Source organism: Anopheles moucheti, chromosome 2, assembly GCF_943734755.1.
Source record: "Anopheles moucheti chromosome 2, idAnoMoucSN_F20_07, whole genome shotgun sequence".
Lineage (NCBI taxonomy): Eukaryota > Metazoa > Arthropoda > Insecta > Diptera > Culicidae > Anopheles > Anopheles moucheti.
This window is the reverse complement of record NC_069140.1, coordinates 10,223,281-10,239,590: the sequence shown is the minus strand read 5'-3', so window position 1 is coordinate 10,239,590 and position 16,310 is coordinate 10,223,281. Positions and strand designations below refer to the sequence as shown.

General features: G+C 44.3%; 1 protein-coding gene across 2 annotated transcripts in view; it reads right to left on the bottom strand.

Moving 5' to 3' along the window:
- Positions 1-10,886: 10,886 nt before the first annotated feature.
- LOC128307581 (protein Optix) overlaps positions 10,887-16,310 on the bottom strand; it is a 60,706-nt gene continuing 55,282 nt past the window's right edge. For both annotated transcript variants that reach the window (XM_053045412.1, XM_053045411.1), the window contains exons 4-5: positions 12,998-13,281; positions 10,887-12,859 (exon numbers count right to left, since the gene is read on the bottom strand). In XM_053045412.1, the coding sequence (XP_052901372.1) occupies positions 12,000-12,859; positions 12,998-13,281 (1,144 nt within the window). In that variant the 3' untranslated portion in view covers positions 10,887-11,999. The remainder of the gene's footprint in view (positions 12,860-12,997; positions 13,282-16,310) is intronic.

The window sequence follows — 16,310 nt, the reverse complement described above, 5'->3', positions numbered from 1 at the left end:
TACTTAACAGCTGGCTCGTTCTCTCAACCATCCCGGCACCAATCGGAACACGTTCAATCCTTTACCGTTGGCTCGAGAGCTCGAGAGCGGCAACATCGAACGATGAAAGAGCAGCAGCAGGAGTTGTTTTCCATCTTCACAGACCGCACCGCACACCAAGGATATTCGCGCGAATGTCCGTTTCCCATCCTGCCGCTGGGTTACTCGATCGTCGAGTCCACACGTCCGTTGGTTGGATTTTTCCTGCGACTCCCTCACGCCATCGTTCCCTTGCCAACCGTTCTTTCCTTTTCGTGAGCGATTTGCTGAAACAAAATTTGCTATGTAAATGCGATTGAAGTGCGGTGTGGCGATGATTTGTGCTTAGATAAAACTCTTTCAATACCGCATGCTCGATATCCTGATCCAGGGTAAGAACCAAAAAAAAACAACACCTCAAATCGAGCGCCGTTTGGTACATCGAACACTTTTTTTCCATCTTCCTGCCCGGCTCTTCTTTTGGGTGGAGGATTTGTGGCGTGGCTGGATTAAGGATAATGCACTCTGAGTGCTTTTTTAGAATTACTTTTTCGTCTGTTTCTTGCCGTGGTTTTATACCGAAGTGTGTTGAGATGTAGGAACGTAAGAAGCGGTGGCATCGAGCTATATTCAAGAGCTTATTAAATTAAGGTTTATAGCTTATAAGTTGAGATTCTTCCAAATTCTTTATGCTTCCATCATTTTCTACCAAAATAGTTTGTCGTGTTGTTGGAAAAATTTCAAAGTTATTACACTTGTTCGTGCTCGTACTAGAAATTCTCTTATAATGGTTTGACATTGTCTGCCCGTTTTCCGTGCTCACGAAATCGCTTGCTCATCAAATTATAAACTCCACTGCCCCATCGTGTCACCCGGTACGTCCCACACAGTCGCGGGTTCTGTTCCGCAACCAACCCGATCACACCATTCCGATTTCGCTCATTGCTCATCGCTTGCGTCTCCACTGGATCATTTTAATGCGCCCGGAATGCTCCTTCCCAAACATATCATAAATGAAATTATCAGCCAAGGCAGCAGCTCGAAAGGCAAAACAAAATAAAACAGACATTATGTTGATTGATTGATCATGTTACCGATATGCGCGAGGTGAACGCGATGCATGGCGATTTGGAGGAGTCGAAGCCCTGCTTTCCCGGTGGCAAGAACCTTCTTGACGAGACGTTAAAAGGGAGGGGAGTAGTGGGAAGCGTGGTGGGCGAGGTGAATGATGTTTCAATTCTTACAGCTGGTACTTATTGATCGAAAGGAGCAAACACCATGAGCTGGTCAAAATTCAAAATTTCGGACCCACCAAACCCACGGTACGCTTTCTGCCACATCACGATCATCCTGAACGGGCAGGCCTGGGGGGAAAGGGAAGGACTCGTTCGTTCCCTCTCGACAGCTCGCTACAACTCAATATCCAAAATGGACCGCATAATCAGTAAAACAAATCTCCACAAAACAAACTCCCTCAAAAACCCACCCTTCGGCTGGGCTGTGACGCTGCGTGAAGGACGCCTCTCGGCCGATAATCTTCGGTCGAAATTGCGACCGATTCCGGGCCGGGGATTCGTGATTGTTTTACCGAACCCCACGCTGGCCGGTCCGTGGCGCGACGATTGTCCGTTTCCTGCACGGTGAGCGTCGGAGAAAAAATATACAAATCACTGTCCCGTACTGTCATTTTGCTGTGTTTGTGTGTTGCATGCGTGAACGTGTACGGTTCGGGAAGCAGAAAGCTTAAAACTGTGGTGTGTTTGGGAAATTAATTTCTTACCCCCCCAACCGACGGGTCCACCCTGCTCCACCCTAATCCAACTGCTGCCCTTGATTGACCATTCTCCTATTCTTAGATGCTGAAGATGATCGATCTGAATTGGAATGAAATGTTCGAAATCACGACCCCGGGTGATTATCCGGCACCGATCGGAATCGGGTGAGGTGGAAAGGGTGGGGAAAGGGGACGTAAGCGGGTCGCGACACCTCTGGATACGCCGAGCGTAGAGATGGCGCCACGATCGATCTCGCGCGATATCACTCGACGTAGAATCGATTGGCCTGTGTGTGTGTGTGTGAGTGCTGTGCTGAAGTTTTGCTGAGGGCGCATGAGTTCCAACCGGGGCAGGGAAAAATCAATTCTCCTGCATCCTAAATCGTCTTCCAGCACCTCTCTTCCTGGGCGGAATGGTACGGCCACAGCACAAGAAGAACAACCAGCAAACCAGCCGATCATCCCAGCGTTCAGCTTCCATTACGCTCGTCGTACGTCCGACATGGACGTCCAACCCGCAACACACTTTGCTGCCCGGAATTGGGAGGCCCGGGTGCAATTATTATTTACATTGCTTCTTCCACTGGAAATTACCGAGTATAAATAACATATCAATTATTCCATTGAGCAGAATTATTAAACATCTATTTTGTGCGCTAGCACGGTTCGAAGGCTCGTTAGGGGTTTCGTTCGAAATGTGTTTAGACTGTGAGGTTTTTTTTTCTTCCTTGCTTCTTTTCGTTGTCTCCTCCACGCATCGTCCGACCGATCGTTGGGTAAACCGTGGTTTTGACCGATCACGACCGAGCGCGACGCTCCAAGTACGGGACGCTGGCGAATGTGATCCAGGGCGACCATGGTCTGGATGCTTCATGACGCCATCACTTTCGACGCCATGTGTTGTGGGCTTATGATGAACGCAAACGGACGGGTTCGCGTGTGGGGGAATGGGAAACAAAAGTGCATTAAACTTAAAACGCTATCCTCGTTTTGTTCACAAACCACTCGATCACATTACGCAGATTCAATGGAGTGATATGTAAGCCTAATCTTCCACCGCCATTGTGATGTTTGGCCATTGTAAATTTTCCTTGTGTACTTGTGTTTACTTGTGTACAATGAATGTTTTTTTTTTAATGTGGTTTGCAAACTCGTATTTTATTCGAAACTACACAATTTTTGGATCATTTTTTTCTTTTAAATAACTGATGTTTAATTGTCAAGAGAATAATTTATTACTTTGAATATAATGCAACATTATAATGTCTATTCAACTAAGCTTCACTTCGCTTTAGGAAAAAGTATTTAAAAATATTACAAAAAATATGAAAGACTTATTATATATGTCCTATTTAATGTAAAATTCGATACGTGCAATAAACACGATACCCGTTCCAGGGGCTTAAAGGGATGTTATGTTTTGAACATCAAGCAGAATCTTTAATTTGATTTTCTTTTGATCAAAAACTTTTACCGTTGTTCCTGGTTCCACGACAAAGCAGAGCTATGGACCGATGTTTCCCCATGTGGATATCAGTTTTGTCCAAATTCCTTTTGGCCGTATGACCCGATGCACTGATTTCTACACAAGTGCTCACCTTGACTTCCGAGTTCCTTTTGAGCTACTGTTGACATCTTCGAACGTTTGAAACGGTCAGTCTTCCGGAATCGAGCTTTCTCTCAAAAGACTCTAGCTTCTCTAGAAATCCTAGAATATTGTAGAAAAGACACAAAGTGCAGTACAATGGTTGATTTTTGGTACAACTCATAGGTCCCAAGTTTAGTCGAAAGCTTGCGATTGGTTTAAAGTAGTAGACATTCGGAAAAGGTACAGAAAAACAAGCAAACTGAGGTCAAATAAATGAAGGGACGTTAAAGGACTGCAGGCAATTACCTTGCTGTACGGATATATCACCAAGTCCAGCCAGGATTAACATAGTTAAATTAACCTATCATGAAAATATTCCATACGTATTAGGTCTGACAGTTATGGGGTTTTCAAGTTTCGAAACTCTTGTATCCAGTAATATAGTTAACGGATAACGAAACTATTATATATTACATTATAGTTAACACAAATATCACAATGAGGATTTAAAAAAATGTTACCTCTACCTTATTTAAACATATTTGTATACCATTTATAGAACTTCAGTAATGTCGAATTATTCGATCATTTTTTATGTTTTTTTCTTCATTTGAACGTTGGTAGCATTGTGTGGAACAACAAATCTACACACTTTCCATATTAATCCGTTTTCCTGCTGTTGTAGCACACTAATCAGCATGCAGCTGAGCCCCGGTAGCAGTCTAACCGAACCCGACTGCACCTATTTATGCCCGGAAGGTACCAGGATACCCTCACACAGCAAAACCCTTTCTGCAGGAGGGCATCCGAGCACGGGTGCCCCTTGGTATGCTTGCAATAAACAGATTTTACGGATATCTTTCGATCTAATTTAATAAAAACCTACAGCGACGGTCGGGCATTGGCAGCCCGGTTCGGCTGAACGCAAACGCATTCGAACGCAACGCATTCGAACCGGACCGGACTGCAGATGGTGTCACAGATGATGATGATGATGATGATGATGGCGGAGTCTGCGGTTTGCGGAGTGTCCTTTTTTTCTCCTCGTTCACACCCTACTGCCCTGCGGCTCGTCTACCGTGCGCGCACTGCCTGCGTTCTTTATTTATCTTTCAATCAGTGACGCTGGTGGTGGCGTTTGCTGTGGTTCGTTTGTGCGAGTTCCTTCCGTGTCTCAAATTCATCAACGGTTCGGCGAAAAGCTGAACCCCCGGATGGTGTTGTACCAAGGGCATCTACGGACAACTACATAGGTGTCTCATTATTTACGACCGGTTCTGGCACCTTCACCCCGGCCAAAGACCGACCCACCGTGTACGATACGACTGTACGATACGTTTCCGTTTGGCATTTGTCACCTGGGTCGGATTGGCTCGGATTGGTTTGGGAACGGCTCAACTGCCGAACGTATCGCCAACAAAATGGCCAACCGGGCCGGGTTCATCAGGAAAGCTATGCTCTTCTGGTTCGCACGATATCGATCAGCGGTAGACAAATTGTACTAAAATGCCACCTCTGCCCTCTGCTATTGTGACGATGGCTCAGTGACAAGGCACAGCTGCCACACAAAAATTAGGCACAACGGTAGAATAAAGCATTGACGCCAAAAAAAAAGCATCAATTTTGCCGAACATTCTCGGTCACCAGCGTTTTGTTTGAAGTGGATATTTGACATCATTTACCGTGCCCGTACCTGTTACCGTGGATGGTTTACGGCCATGATATTGCTGGTCATTTGAAGATGGACCTCTGCCAACTGCAATCTCATCTGGACGAACGCACACTAAGCTGGTCCATTTTGTTTGTATCATATTTGAATAATTAACTCCCTCGCTCAAGTCGATAATTTTGTAGATATATTTGAATAGCATTATAATATATAATATTCAATAATTGTTTTGAAAAAGTACAATAACTCACACTTACCGAGACGCTTTTTTTCATCACACTTTTCATGCATCCTGCCTGAATGCTTTAACCAGATTTTCCACTGCCAATGAACGGCGGTTGGAAAGACATCTGATACATGTGTAACGTGTAGCTGCGGAGAGAACGTTGTAGGCACGCACTGATTCACTAGGATATCAATAGTTTCAGCTCGATCGTATCGTACCACTGTCCTCAAATTCCCGAAAGTGTCCCCGAAGATTATTGGGGTGCACTATTTGCTCGAACGCTGGTTCCAAATCGGTTCCTTTTTTATCTTGCGCACCATCCCTTTTGCTTTGTGTGCGTTTCATTTTCATCTACGCTCGACACCTCCAGAGTCCTCCGTGCCTTTCTCGCCGCGAATTGCTGAACAGTAGATTCCGGTACTGCTGATCGTTATCAGCCATTTTGGGAAAATATGTCCAGAATTTGACACCTTCGAATCGCTCCGTACGATTGGATCGTGTGGCAGGATAGAGGTATTAGTTTAATATTTCCGTCTATTTATCCTTGACTCTGTCCCTCTCGTGTTCATCCTTCTGGGTTCCATTCTTTGCCATTAGGGAAGGTTTCTTTTTAAATTCATATTGTTAAGCATTGTTCAACCGGTTTGGTTTCGACTGTGGTTGAATTGAAAGTGTTGTTTCCTTATCATGATGACACTTTCATTCGATATGCTGTTGCTTACCATTGTTGGGTTATTTTAAAACCTCACACTGGTTTATAGAAAGCAAAACTAGACATTCTGGGGTTATGCATTCTCCAAATTCATCAGTTATTTTATTAGTACTTAAATTGATCTTGAATAATAAGATGTTGTAGTCTTTGTTAGTATCGTGCTGTTATATTGTTAATATAAAAGATAGTTTGTATATTGCTAAATAAGTCACACGCCATGGTGATATTTGGTTCAATAAGATACAGTGAGTAATAAAGTTTCTAGTGTTTTAGAACAAATTTAAACGTTTTAGAGTTAAATAAAGCAGTGGCTCATCTTAAAAATAGGGTTACTGATAGTTCCTGCCACATTTGAAGCATAACTCACAATAAGCGAATTTTGTTTATTTCGTATTATTATGTAGCAATCCATATCAGATAACTTTCTTATTTTATTTAAAGCTTTTAGGGGTCTTGAAAATATGAAATTATCTGCATATTACATTAAACTACTTGCTACAAAAGGAAACACCGAGCAAATCAAACAATGGGACCAGTTTGCTTTCGTTTGAATTATTCCATTCAACATGAATGGAATTATCAGCTCGGACACGGGCTCGGAAAACTGGACGCATTTGCTGCTACACAGCACTGCGTGGAAACGCTTCGAACGTAGAATCTTTGACACAAAACCATTTGTCATTACGATTGTCGTGAGCGTGACTCGCGCTACAAAAGGGATGAGTGAACATTTTGTTGACATGTTTCCGAGCTGTTTGGGTCCCACTTTGTATTCCCCCTCTATCTAGCCGTGGGTCCAACCATTGCGTTTTAGTTTTCGCGCTTCGGTTGCGTTCCCGTTTTGCTACCAAACCAACGATATCAATCTGAAACATTCCGCAAATAAAAAAAACAGACGCACACACGAACGAATAAAATAAATGGTGAAAATCACTCCACGGCCCCACGAGTAACCGACAAAATCCGAAACGTTACCCACGGATGGGCTAATTTAGATTGCTACCGGTGCGATTACGCTCTCGCGGAAGGACGATTTGTAATCTAAGTGATGACGGGAAAATATCTCTGTTTTGCTACTGACGCCCTGCCTTTTTCCTTCTCGTACCCCGGCACCGCTTGTTTCATAATTTCTCCCATTCCGGCTCGGGTATGGAACACCCACCCCCTCAGCAGTTCCCGGGAACAAAAAGCTCCCGGCACGGCACTTGAGTGAGTGATGATGGTGGAGATTTTTGTCACGCTCCATGTCACCGGTAACAAAATGGATCGGTAGTCGTAGCTGCACGTTCAGTTTGGGTATTCGATTGTTTTTCGCTTTTCCGCCTCTGTATATGTGTATGTGTGCTCCAACTGGCTTCCTTTCTGTTGGCACACAATAGCGCTCACAAATGGGGACCTCGGGGGCACCACAGGTGTACTTCTCGGTTCAGGTACGCCGTGTGCTAAAATGGATGAATGATGGTGGGTTTTCCCCATTTTCGCTTGGTAGGCGAAGATGATGATGGAAAAGTTTTGCTCTGGAAAGCACCACAAGTGCACTCCCTTTCTGGCTTCATTTTTCCACACCGTTGTTGTAAATATATTTCCAACAAGAACCATTAGATTTCTAGCAATTAAGATTATACGCTACGGGTTTGGTGGTTTTAGATGGATGGATCCGATAGATGGATTTATGACTGGCGGGTTTGAAATGCTTGGTTGGTTTTGTAACATTTTATTAACTTTATGTAGAAAAATATTTAAAAAATATTATATCTCAACAGGGTTCTCAGCATCAAACAGGGTTTTGAAATAATCGAGGTAGATCTGGAATCCTTCAGGTGTAATGGAATTATTACGAAGCTTTCTCCTGTGACACACTGAAAGCTTTGGGCACAACTATGCAAAACTTTCGTTGAGCCAATCTAGCAGGCTTTGGACAGAATTGATTTACACTTAGAATATTCCAATTCGTCCAAAACAGAATCCAGAAATGACTCCAACGGCACTACTTTAATTCAAAACCCCTGAATTCACCTGGGACAGCTAAAGTACGTCTAAATGCAACTTATTCACTAAAAAACCGCATGTAACGTAACCAAGCAATACGAAACTGTTTAACATTTGCACTCCTTGGGCGATGAGATGTGTGATATTACACGAAATAAACCATACCCCATCGGATGCCAAGCGTTTGCAAACAAACTTCTCGCTGAACCGAAAAAAGGCTCCCCTCGGTGTGCCTGTTTTTTTTTTCTACAGCGGCCATGTTCATGTTCATGCCAAACCCATCAACCCTTGCTCATTATCTCAATTCGTATGCACCTTCGCTCCGTCCGTCTGTGTTATTCTTTCGTTTTATTTACTTTTTGCTCTCGTCCCATTGCATGATCTCTACCACACGGTATGCTGCCTGCGATGGAACAAACCATAAGCTTTACCTTCCTACCAGTGAGTGTGTGTATCATCAGCACCATCACCTCGTCACACAACAAACCACGACGACGTGTCCGCCTCGACGTGTCTCGCTGGAACAAGCAGCAGCATCATTCAAGCCAGCTTCGTTACGGTTCGTTTTCTATCCAGCGAAACCTACGCAATCCCGCGTACAGCTTTATTGGCCTAATCTAGCTCCGCCCAGTAACACCGGCGTGCATTTACTATGTATATTGCATCGTATGTATTTACAGCTGGCTGTTACGGCGGTAGTACATATCCGCTACTGTTACAACGTCAAAAAAGATCGAAACAAAACGACCCGATCAAAGTGTGCACACTTAGGCAGGGCGATATTTTTACATGCTGTCGTTCATTTCAAAAAGGACTGACAGGATTGGAAGTGCTTTCAGCAGTGTAAAACTGGATGGGAAGGAGAGAATCGTTACATACGTTTGTCGTACTGTTAATCATTAACAATATGTTATAGATACCGAGCAACGCATACGAAAACCAAGTGTCCTTGAATCTGGCTTTTTGTAATGCAATATGTGTATCGATAATCAGAACTTTGGGCAAGTCACATCATGTCAAAAGAATGGCCGACATGTGTTTTAACTCAAAAATTCGTTCGTTCGTTTTTAAAAGTATAGTACGAAAACTGTAACGTTAATAGTATTTTAGTAGTAAATCTGTAATACTTCAACTTAAAAAAGAATGACAGCTGTCAAATCCGGATACCGTCAGTTCAAAGCCTACTGATGTGTTGTACCGTAGTAAATTGCCGACGGCATTTTGAATACGCATAAACTTTTTGTTAATTGACTGTTTATCGTACATCAATTTATCGAAAACTGAATTGATTTGTACAAGATGTTTGAACTAGAAATCTGAGCACTTGTAATTCAATCAAACCTACTATGAAAATTTCGAACTGTTCCTTAATTATGTCCACCCCTGTCTTAATGTTTATTGTACATTTTAATACCTTATCAATTATTGGTTGTTTCGCAACTATGGTGTCATCAGCGAAGATACTTCACCCAATTTTCCAGCACAATTGGTTGCATACTTACAATATCTACTCTGTGGTATTCATGATTCATAACTCAAACAACCTTTCGACCGTCAATGAAAAACACGTTGGGAATTGTTTCAATTTAATTATTAAATTTATTTTTGTCATAATTAATATAATTTGATTGCAGCAATGTATGTACAAAGGTTTTGTTAGCTTGTTTATTTTAGAACTTCATCTCCATCCGTTCGCACCCCACTTCACATCAATTTTCCACCCTGCCTCTGTCCTGCCCCTAGATTACAGCTTTTCGCAATTTTGTTTCCCCAATCCAGCGGCGTGCAATCTCCCTCTTTACATGTTTGTTGCCAGGTTTGTTTCAGCTTTGCGAATGCTTTCTAATGCCGTTTAGCTGTGTTTCTAGCGCTTTCAAAGCAGCATATTGCTTGCACATTCATATTTTGGTTTCATTTTTCTAGTTTTTATTTTCAGCGCAGGCGAAGATGAGTTATCGTATCTCGTTTCGTTACGCACTGATTTACTAAAATATTGCCATATTCGTTTTTCTTACCAACAATTACCGATGATGAGTGAGTTTTTCTGATATTTAACCTGTTTCGAGAGAACTTTAAAGGAAAGAAAAAAGATTGTGCCTTAATCAATTCTAAATTGCCAAAATTTTTAGTTAATTATTGCTTAACCAGCAATACATTTTGCTTGCTTCTAATTTTCGGCAATAATAAAAAGTTAAGGAATACACACATTTTTCATCATCCTGCAGTGAGATTGAAGCAATGAAACGAAGCTTGAATTCTCCTTTTGCCATCTGCAGTTTTATTGTGCTGCTTTTCCAATCCCATTTTCCACTACAACAATCGATCGATGTACGTTGCGTTCCACTAATTTTTCCGCTAGTGTTGTGCTATAGTTCATGCTGCTAGCAGTACTGTTAATGACATACTTTACAATATTTAGTTTAATTTATTTATGTCTTACTTTTACCCCAATTATATATATTTTGTTCAATTTCCACTAATATTCTAGTGTTCTCTTTATCTGTCTGCAGGCGCGGGTGTCTCTTTACAGTTTCCACTGTGGGTTTTGTTTCCACACTATTGCAACAAGCAGCTACATCGTTTTTTTTCTGCGAAGCATTGATTGTATTCCCTTGTCGTTAATATATAGTGCTACTGGTATACTTTTCTTTAACATTACGCACTACAAGTTCTTCATTCCAAGGCTTCCTCCATCCTTCACTTTCATCCAGGTTGAGTACTGAAGTGTTTAACGAACAAGTAGAATTATTAACCCAATGTCTGCTTTGAATGGATGATGTGACTTTTGATACTTATTTCTTCATGAATATCTGCCATACAATTGCCAGGTTATATCAGTATTGAAATATTTCATTGTATTAGTTTATGAGTAACGAAAAATGTTTCCATGAACAAATTGATATCACGAGGAGTAAATAATTAAAATGATCAAGAGTAAACCATTTATAATAACAAGAATTTGTATTATTGCGCTTTCTAAACATTTGTTTTATTCAATGTACTAATACACCTCCTAATATGTCCTAACGTGTGGATGTTTCACAGAATTTGGTCGTTGAAATGAAATTTTCTTCATTTCCTCAACGTTTGCCGAACCGAACGCATCACAAACACATACTGGGCGAACATGGAAACTGTGCCAACCAACATGGAAAAGAAGCGGATACAGCGCCATTCGTGTGCGCTACCGCGCATGTGCTAAATCTGAAGTTATCGTACTGAGCGTGTTGTAGTATGCGGCTACCGGAGCCGAAAGGTGTATATACTAAAGCTCTATATACTCTCCCCACTCCCCGACCACATATATTTCGTATGCGAGGAAACGCAGAGGAGGAAAAAGTATCTGTGCTGCTTCGATGGTAAAATGTTGGCAATCGCTGAAAATCATCCCTTTTTGAATTGACTGCCTTGTTCAGTATTAAAAATGGATATCCAATCTTGCAATGTTCTAAAAACTTCACTTTATTATGCGTCCTGCACGAAACGATCGGTGAAATGATGAAAAGTTTAACTAAAACCCTTACAGCGTTTACTTTACTACCAAGCCAAACATATTTATAAGCGTATTTGCCCTGTCTGTACCGTCGAGGAAAGTGATTGATTTAGGAAGCCACTGAAAAGAGATTCTAATTTCCCGTCAAAAACGACAAAAACGGCTCCATCATGCATCGCGCTCGCATCAGCTTGCTGTAAGCGGAAACCTAGAAGCTCACACGCTGTTCGTACTGCACAATTTTTGGCCTGCTGTGTCATTTGCACCCAACGCCCCACTCGCGTCTGTTTTCGGAAGTGTCCGTTGCGGAAACCTTGCGTGTCTTGCGTTACCATAGTTACATACATTCCTCTAGCTGCTAGACGCGCGTTTGTCAGCGTTGCTGTTAGTATTGCTGCTACTGGTGTGCCCCTCCATTAGCTACGTCAAGGTGACACTTTTTAAACCCTTTCATCTCCTGTCAACGCCCCGTCACGCGTCAGTGGTCGGTCCTGCTTTGGCGGTTCTGCGTACCACAGTGCCGACATTTATCACGACGCTTCCTTCGGCTTGGGGGACGGTGAGAAGGGCCGATGGATCAGCGAGGTTGTGGTGGTGCCCGGTACGATCCGGACGATGCCGCTGGCATTCAGTCCGTTCATCATGCTGGCCGCCGTCAGTGCGGCCGCATGGTGATGAGCATGCGTCTGATGCGCATGGTGTGGAAGGTGCGCGTGGGGATGATGCACGTGCAGCGGGTGGTGCGGATGCAGCAGGGGCAACGAATGGTGCTGTGGGGGTTGGTTGGAGGCAGCCGCAGCTGCTGCCGCTGCGGCTGCCGCAGCCGCCGCCGCCGTGTGATGCAGCAGTTCCGCATTCAACCGCGACGGCGAACTGACCCGTATTCTCAGCGGAGACATTGGCTGCATTAAGGAGGCTGTTGCGTTCCCGTTTCCGTTCGGGGCGGTAGTGGTCGGGGTACCACCACTGGCACTGTTGTTATTGTTGTTGCTACCGACCGAGCTGGGCGTCCCGGGACGGTGATCGCTCGACGATAAATCGCTGGGATGCTGCAGATCCTTCAGGGAACTGCTCGCCGTACCACCGGACAGGGTAGGGGTAGTGGCGCTCGCCGGGGCAGGGATGTTCGTGAGGGACGCGGTCGTGGCACTGCTATTGCTACCGGGCGAATCGCTCATGCTGACGACCGTCGTGAGGACGCCGGCACTCGCCACGCCGGATGCGCTCAGGGACGCCGCACTGACGGCCAGCGAGTGGGGCAGGTGAGGCTGTGGTCGGAGCACGGTAGGAGTGAGAGGCAGGTGTGTCAAACCGATCGGGGGTGAGTGGGTGTTGATCGGTGGCGAATGATCGCCCAGACGATAAGGCATGAATCTACTGTTGAACGAACCTACCGAATGGAGATAAGAGAACCCGAGGGCGAAACATAAATCAATGGCAAATCCCAATCCACGCTCGCTTGTAATCGATCGACTTCACAAAGCGTGACTAAAACGGTGAAAGAGCGCATGATCGTCGTTCTACTTACCAGGTAACAAACCGCCAGTGAGATGATCGCCAAAGCGGAAGGAATGCAGCGAGGCGAAACTGTTCCGGAAGTCCTTCTCCCGATCGCGCTCATCATGCAGCCGGTCCTCACTAGAGCCGGGCAGTGAGCTGGGACTGTGCTGCATCGACATACTAGGAACTGGTGAGTGGGTACCGAGCGAAATGTCCGAATCGGAGTCCGTGTCCGTCGGTGACAGTGGCCCATCGCCCCGTCTGGGCGTCAGCGATGATGATCCCGATCCCGACAGTGGTGGCTGGTTGTGTCTGCAATTGTGCAGACGCACAGACGGGAAAGAATGCAAAGAAAAGTGGTGAATAGAGTGTGGAAAAGAAAATTTCATGTCATTTAATAATCGTCTCACACACACACAACCCTGCCAATGCCGGATCAATGTGGCTTGGGAGCACTCGCTTTGGCCCATAATTTTGGCTGCTCGAAATCGGTTAATCTTCACTTTTGATGGTCACTGGCATTTGGGCTGCCACCCCTTTACCACGACCACCACCGGTGGCTTTTCTGCCTTTTCTCTCGGTGTTTGTGAGGGTGTGTGTCTGTACTTTTTTTTGTTACTGCTGCTTAATAGCAATATCCCTGACGCTCCTAAAACGCCAAAGACAATAATCTTCCTCTCGAGACGAGACAAACAAGGTGCGAGGTGCCAGCACCGAGTACCGGAGCGAAGACCACAAGGCAGGAAGTTGACGGGAGGCTAAGGCCTCATTTAGAATGGGTCAGGTTATTTCGACCTACAACGCACAGGGAACTTGCAGTGTCATAGACTTTAATACGAGACTCCCTCTTACTGACGCCATGCTGCAGGAGTTCCGTACGCATTCGTCGACTTCATCCGTTGGGTCTTTTTGGGTGCAGTTCTTTAATATAAGGCATGTTACACCATGGCACGGTACACCATTTTGAAGATATGTAGTGGTCATTGGACACGAAATCATAACTACAGGTAAATTAGCAAAATGTCAAACAGAAACATTAAGGAAAGATGTATTTTTAAGATATTTCTCGATATAATTGATACGAACTTTAAAAATTATTAAAGGCAAAACTCCAGCAAAACGGAAAATATAATTCAATTCTTAACAATTGCAACGGTTTAATGTGTTTCAACATACGACATCAGGCACTAAGGCAAGAAGGAGAACAGATAAATCGACTCAACTCGAGAAAAATCTCGAGAAACGAAGACCAAGAAACGTGCATGAACATCAGCTATATATCGTGTATGATTCCCCTGACTCAGAACGTCAAGCCGCCATCCATCACGAAGTGTTCCTCGGTTCGACATCTCTTAACCTGACCGGTACAACCCAGGACGGTGGGACGGATGGCGCCGGAAATGAAAATACTGTACGTTTATATTTACACACTTGGATTTAATAGGTGTCCTTTCTTTGCTTCCCACTCCGAACCATCCCAAAATCCCAACTGGCCCGTTCAATGCTGCCAGACACTTTCGTCCTTTGTGCGGCGTGTCTGGCAGGAGATACGAAGCAGGACAACATTTGGGGTGCTCCGACTCCATGGAGAAGTGGAGGTAGCATCATTACACATGGTCATCGTACGCGAGCGACACTCGCACCAGGATGAAGGTCCTTGAGCAACGGAAAAACGCAAATATGCTATTGAGAACCGTAGTTTTGTGGTTTCGTGTGGTTTGGTTGACGTCGCGTTATTTGCTCAGGACGTGGTTCATATTTTCTTGGAATGTGCCAGAGAAATTCAATACTTTGCGTTGGACTTTCATGTGGAATTTTGAAGCATGTTTGGAAAACTCAAGAAGTGCTCAGCGAAGTTTGTTCTGAGAATAACAAAACTCCCAATTAAAGATGTTTTAATAAGAATATTCACTACTTCTTCCTGCATGGGGCTGAAATTAGTGAAACCAACTAGGACAAAAGCAGCAGTACCAGCAGCACCGACATCTTAATGCCGAACAAAACGAGGAAGTAAGCTGTCACTGTATCAATGCGATGTCCCAGTTGTTTGGCAGCTGTCAGCTTCGGGTTCGGAAATATCCAAACGAAACTCAACCCGTCATTAAGACGCCAAGACCCAGAAGACGGGCCCATGTGTGATGATGCGCTGGCGCTTAATGCATTCTTCCATTTTACATCGGATCGGGGAAGACAAGGGAAAAGTTTTAAACCCTCCAGCATCTTCCATTCTCCCCAAGCAAAGACTTCGTCCCGTGACAGGGACACGCAAGAAGAGCAAAAGGGGGAAAAAAGAGGCAAAACATACTTAGAAGATATACAACACACAAAAAACAACACAAAGTCTTAATCCTAAACAAACTGTTTCCACTCACCGCTCGACGCGAAGAAAACATCAACAAACACACTTATCCGACGAACCCCGGGACAGACAAAAGCGAGATGATAAGCATATATAAGCAGACAAAAACCCAATGCGCGTTCGTGTCGTATGGAGATGGCAGATCGCAGTTCTGACGCAGTTTTGATACGGTTCACTCTCGGATCGAATTACTTACGAATCGGATACTCCTACCCACCCATGGACGTTCTTGATCCTGACCATCGAATGGCGGGAATGGTTTCCAGCTCTAAATGGCACAAAACTGCATTATCCCACGCTTCTGTGTGTGAGTTGGGCGAATGTTTCGTAGGAGGTTGAAGAGTGTCATAGCATGCGGGAAATCGATAGCGGTTGTACGATGCGCGCACTCCACCCGTACCCATAGGGCGGCTATTTAAATATAGCTGCATTAACGTTCAAATATGCAAAGAACAAGCGTCAACTTCTTCCTTCAGTTTAATTTTGCCGTCCGTTCAAACAAACAAAAAAAAAATAGACACACCACTCATCTCGGTACAGCAGACGAGCGCTGCTCTATGATAATGATGCTAAGCAATCCTAAACGCCCGACACACCGCGGACAGTCGCGGCCTACTCGATACAATTAATGGTGGAATCAAAATAAACACCAACCGTCACAAATTCAATAAGGTATGCTAATTTCAATCCACCAACATTGGCCACGAAAAGACAAATGAACCTCAGCGGGAAACGATTTGATAGGGAAGGAAGGGCGCCCCCCCGGGGGTTATGGCAATTATGACAAATTGAGGCTTGAGTTTGTGGGATATGATTTTTCACGCCGATCGGCCTCAGACTCTCGGTGGCGTTTTGTAAATATTGGTTCCCTTCCAGTAATAACCCTTTTGGCAGCTGCATCCAAGGCCATCGGAGATCTTACCCCACCACCAAGGGGTGGGTGTTGATCTTTTACCCTTACGGTGCTCGGTGTACGTAACGT